General features: G+C 35.9%; 1 protein-coding gene across 1 annotated transcript; it reads left to right on the top strand.

Annotated features, from left to right (window-relative positions):
* The first annotated feature begins 1,187 nt into the window (after positions 1-1,187).
* On the top strand, positions 1,188-3,548 carry LOC131068304 (uncharacterized). Its single transcript, XM_058003470.2, has 2 exons — positions 1,188-2,223; positions 2,386-3,548. The coding sequence occupies exons 1-2, from the start codon at positions 1,233-1,235 to the stop codon at positions 3,303-3,305; spliced, it is 1,911 nt and encodes a 636-aa protein (XP_057859453.1). The 5' UTR covers positions 1,188-1,232; the 3' UTR covers positions 3,306-3,548.
* Positions 3,549-4,234: the final 686 nt, after the last annotated feature.

Below are 4,234 nucleotides of genomic sequence, written 5' to 3'. Positions count from 1 at the left end.
TATCCATTTTGACAATCCTAGGATAAATTAGGGTTGAAGACACGGGTGTAAACTCAATAGGAGGGACCATAATCATAAGAGAAGATGACAAGAGCATCCTAAATTCCTTATTATGAACTAGTAAATAAGAAAGGTAGCATCATTTCACCATGTAGTGTGAAATTGATGTTTCTTATGTACCTAAGGACAACCATTTATGATACAAGCCAATCCAAAATATTTATGACACCAAAATTTGAAATTATCATAATTTGTCAATGGGCCCTTGGTCTATTGGTGAAGTTGAATGATTCTTAATGAGTCCACTAGGGATTAAGTCTTACTGAGTGCAAGACTCTGACAGCATAAGGGATGAGGTTAGGATTGTGCCTGAGGCGAATTTGGTGGAATGGATGCCCCTCAATCCTTGGGTCTTAGCCAAAGATGTATTAGCCTAAGTCTCGTACTCCCATATAAGATAGTTAATGTGACTTTGTGTATGAAGATCTCTCCATCAACTAGAAATCCCTTTGAAACATCATTTTCAACTCAAATGTTCACAAAAAGGTAGGATGTGCCAAACCATTTGTTTGAGAAGAGATAACTAGAAAAGAAACAAGAGTATTACTAATAGATTCCATAATGTATCAACCTAAAACTATAGAAAGAAGATGAGATGCTCTTCACATAAATAAACATAACCATTCACATTGAAGTAGTCATGCTTTAAAAAATCTTTTTAGTTCCATTATTTAGATATGGGAAGAGCACTAGTAGCCGTTATAGGTCACACCCTAGGCTCCTAAACAATACATCGAGCTTGGATTTTGACATTTTGTTTTGGTTGTCTTTGTATGCAACTTAATTGCTTAGAGCTATTGTTCTAGTTTTTGGGTAGTAAAGACGAACATTGTGGGATCTCTTATGCATGCAAAGGACAAAAAATGGTCATTTCAAAGTGTTGTCTTAAATATATTCCCTATTGCCCCATTACTCATTTGCTTTGATGACCAAAAAAATTGTACAATTGGTCTAATACTTATGCACAAATACACCAATAATTGTGCATTATTGGTGCCAATAAAGTTGCACAATTGATCTAATCATTAACTTCTCTTTCCAAGAAATGGACCTCTTTTGGTCCACTAAATGATTTTTAAGCTTTTAATAATCGAAACATGAATGGTGCTCTCCCCTAGCAATTTGTTTGGAAAAATTTTAAAAATGTAGTGAAGGTGTCCCGTGGGCGTTCCATGTTACATTACCATTCTTGGCGCCAAACCCACATTTACTTAAGCCCATCAATTTGTAGAAGAATGAAGAAAGTAGCAGAAGGAAAACAGGGAATGGAGAGCAGGAAAACAGAGGAGGAGGGCGCCCAAGATTACATGCAGGGGGAATACTACCCTATTGATACTTTTGAATGTTTTAAAAGAAAGCGTTATATGGTGCTTTCCAAGCTGGGTCAGGGCTTTTACTCCACTGTTTGGCGTGCTGCGGACACCCAACTCAAGAAATATGTGGCGCTCAAGGTACAGAAGAGTGGACATTATTTTACAAGAATAGGCTTCCATGAGATTGACATCCTCGAAGAATTACAACAAGATGATTCGGGTCACAAAAATAATGTGGTTAAATTGCTTGATGATTTCAGCCACACTGGACCTAATGGGCAGCATGTTTGTATGGTTTTTGAGCTTTTAGGAGATAATTTATCAAAATTTCTCAGGAATAATATCCAGAAGCGCATTCCATTACCCATTGTCAAGGAAATTTGTGTTAATGTCTTGAAAGCACTTGACTATTTGCATGAGAAGTGTAAAATCATTCACACAGATCTCAAACCAGAAAACATTCTTTTGCTGCGCTGTGAAGATTCCATGAAGTCTATTGCTACTGCTCCATCCCTGCTTCCTTCTGCATCAGATCTTGGTAGGACTGCAACTGAAGGGTTTGAAGAAAACAAGGGGGAAAGATTTGAGCAAGAGGCCAGATTAGGAGTGCAAGATTGTGGAGGTGCAGTTCTGACAGATTTTTTTCCCAAATCAATTTCTGCAGTCGAGGGGTTTAGAGGAAATCGAAAGACAAATCTGAAAAAAATGGCTAGATTGGGAGGGCAACAACGTGGGGATGCTGTTCGTTCAGGTTATTCTTCTGAATTAAATCTTGGCAAGACAGGAATTGAGGGTTTAAGAGGAACTCAGAAGGAAAGAGTAAAGCAACTCACCACATTAGTAGGGCAAGGTAGGGCGGAAGCACCTCTTAAAAATCCTTCTCTTTCACTAAATGTTGTTACCACTGTGAATGAGGGCTCAGGGTTATCACCAAATATGAATCCGAGATTAATACAAGATTCCACATTAAGAGCACAAGATTTTGAGAATAAAGATTTTGCTTGGTTATCAGGTCATGGTGAGACTACAATTCAGGGGAAGATAATACAAAATTCCAAATTAAGAGCACGAGATTGTGAGAATAAAGATTTAGCTCGAGTATTAGGTCTTGGTGAGACTGCAATTCAGGGGAAGTTAAAAGCAGAGCAACAGGCCAGAGTAGGAGTTCAACATATTGGGGATGTACTTGTAGCAAAGTGTGAAGAGATAAAATCGGATGTGAATGCCCAAGCAGAGCAAACACATATATATGGCAGTCAAAAGATCCTGGATTATGCAATGGCCGCACACCCATTACAGCACAAGAGAAAACCCAGAAACAGCATCCCTTCAGAGATTCAACAGAAAGTGATGGGCTCCCTTGGGCTTCAGTGCAAGATAGCCGATTTGGGCAATGCTTGTAGGAAGGGACAGAGCCACAAACACATAACCAAAAACATTCGATCAAGGAATTACATGAGTCCAGAGACTCTTCTGCAATCTAAAATATCTACTTCAGCTGACATATGGTCATTTGCCTGCATTGCTTTTGAACTTGCCACAGGTGATTTCTTGTTTAATCCTAGAAGTAGCTGCAACTATGACATGGTTGAAGATCACTTGGCCTTAATGACAGAGCTTCTTGGTGAGATGCCGAAGACAGTTGCTCTGGATGGCAAGCTTTCTCCCAAATATTTTGACAAGGATGGTCATCTAAAAGGCCACAGGAACTTGCAGCCATTGTCATTGGTTGATGTGCTTAGAAATAAATATGGGTTTGCTGAAATAGATGCTAATGATTTTAGTGATTTCCTTGTTCCCCTGTTACACTTTGAACCAGAAAAACGATCCAGTGCAAGCCAAGCCCTCGTTCACCCCTGGCTTAATACTGCACCTCATCTTCAACTATCATCATCTGGACAAACCCAGAAAAATTATAAGTTAAAGCAGTAAAGGAGATAACATTTTGAATTGGAAAACATGGTTAGTCTGCTGGGAAAATGTTGTAATTCAATGTCAGGCCGTTAAAGTGACATGTGAAGTCATATCAATCTAGACAAACCAGAAAAGTGATGAGATTGTTTAAAAAAATAGGGCAAACAGCAACTTATGGGAGCATGCTGCCAATTGAATTTTGTTTAAGAATATTATTTAATCATTAGAGACATTAATAGAGTTCTTTTAAGTTGTTAATTATTTATTTATCTTATTTATTTAAAAGTTTTCTTGAATAAATTTTGTGATAAAAGGTTTTTTCTTATAGAGTGTAATCATATTAAATATATCTTTATATCTTTTATGTGTTGTTCTACATTTTATTCTAAAATTTTGTTGTTAAGGGTATATTACAATGGTTATGAGTGGTATTGTTGTTGTGTCCATTCAAATTGAATATGCATTCAATTGTCATGTTTTAGGCTTAAGTTTTTCTTATTTGATTACTTTAGTTAAGATGAAGATGTAAGTATAGAATAATCATAAATAGTTGTTAACATTTGGTATCATCTTTAAGAGCACTGATTTGAATATAATTTTACATTGTAATTTGCCATTGCCCACTCATAGAATGTACATATATAGAAGCTTAGACATCCCAATATCTGTATTGTTGACAAAAATTTCATATGTAAGAAAGATTCATCAACTAGTCATAAAGATTCTTTATGATGGCATACACGATGAATGTTTGACTGTAAACATTAACTAATAGAATTTTAAAATTTATATTCACTTTCAATCAATTGATGTTTATGGTCAATGTATATTAAGTTTGAATTTTAATTAATATTATGTTTAAATATGCATTTAATATGTTGGACAAATAATATATTTTATAGTTATATAGTATGTTGATTATATTTATAAATGAGAGAGTTAATAAT

This window comes from Cryptomeria japonica, chromosome 11 (assembly GCF_030272615.1).
Source record: "Cryptomeria japonica chromosome 11, Sugi_1.0, whole genome shotgun sequence".
Classification (NCBI taxonomy): Eukaryota; Viridiplantae; Streptophyta; class Pinopsida; order Cupressales; family Cupressaceae; genus Cryptomeria; species Cryptomeria japonica.
The sequence above is the reverse complement of the archived record's forward strand: the minus strand, read 5'-3'. Positions and strand labels throughout refer to the sequence as shown.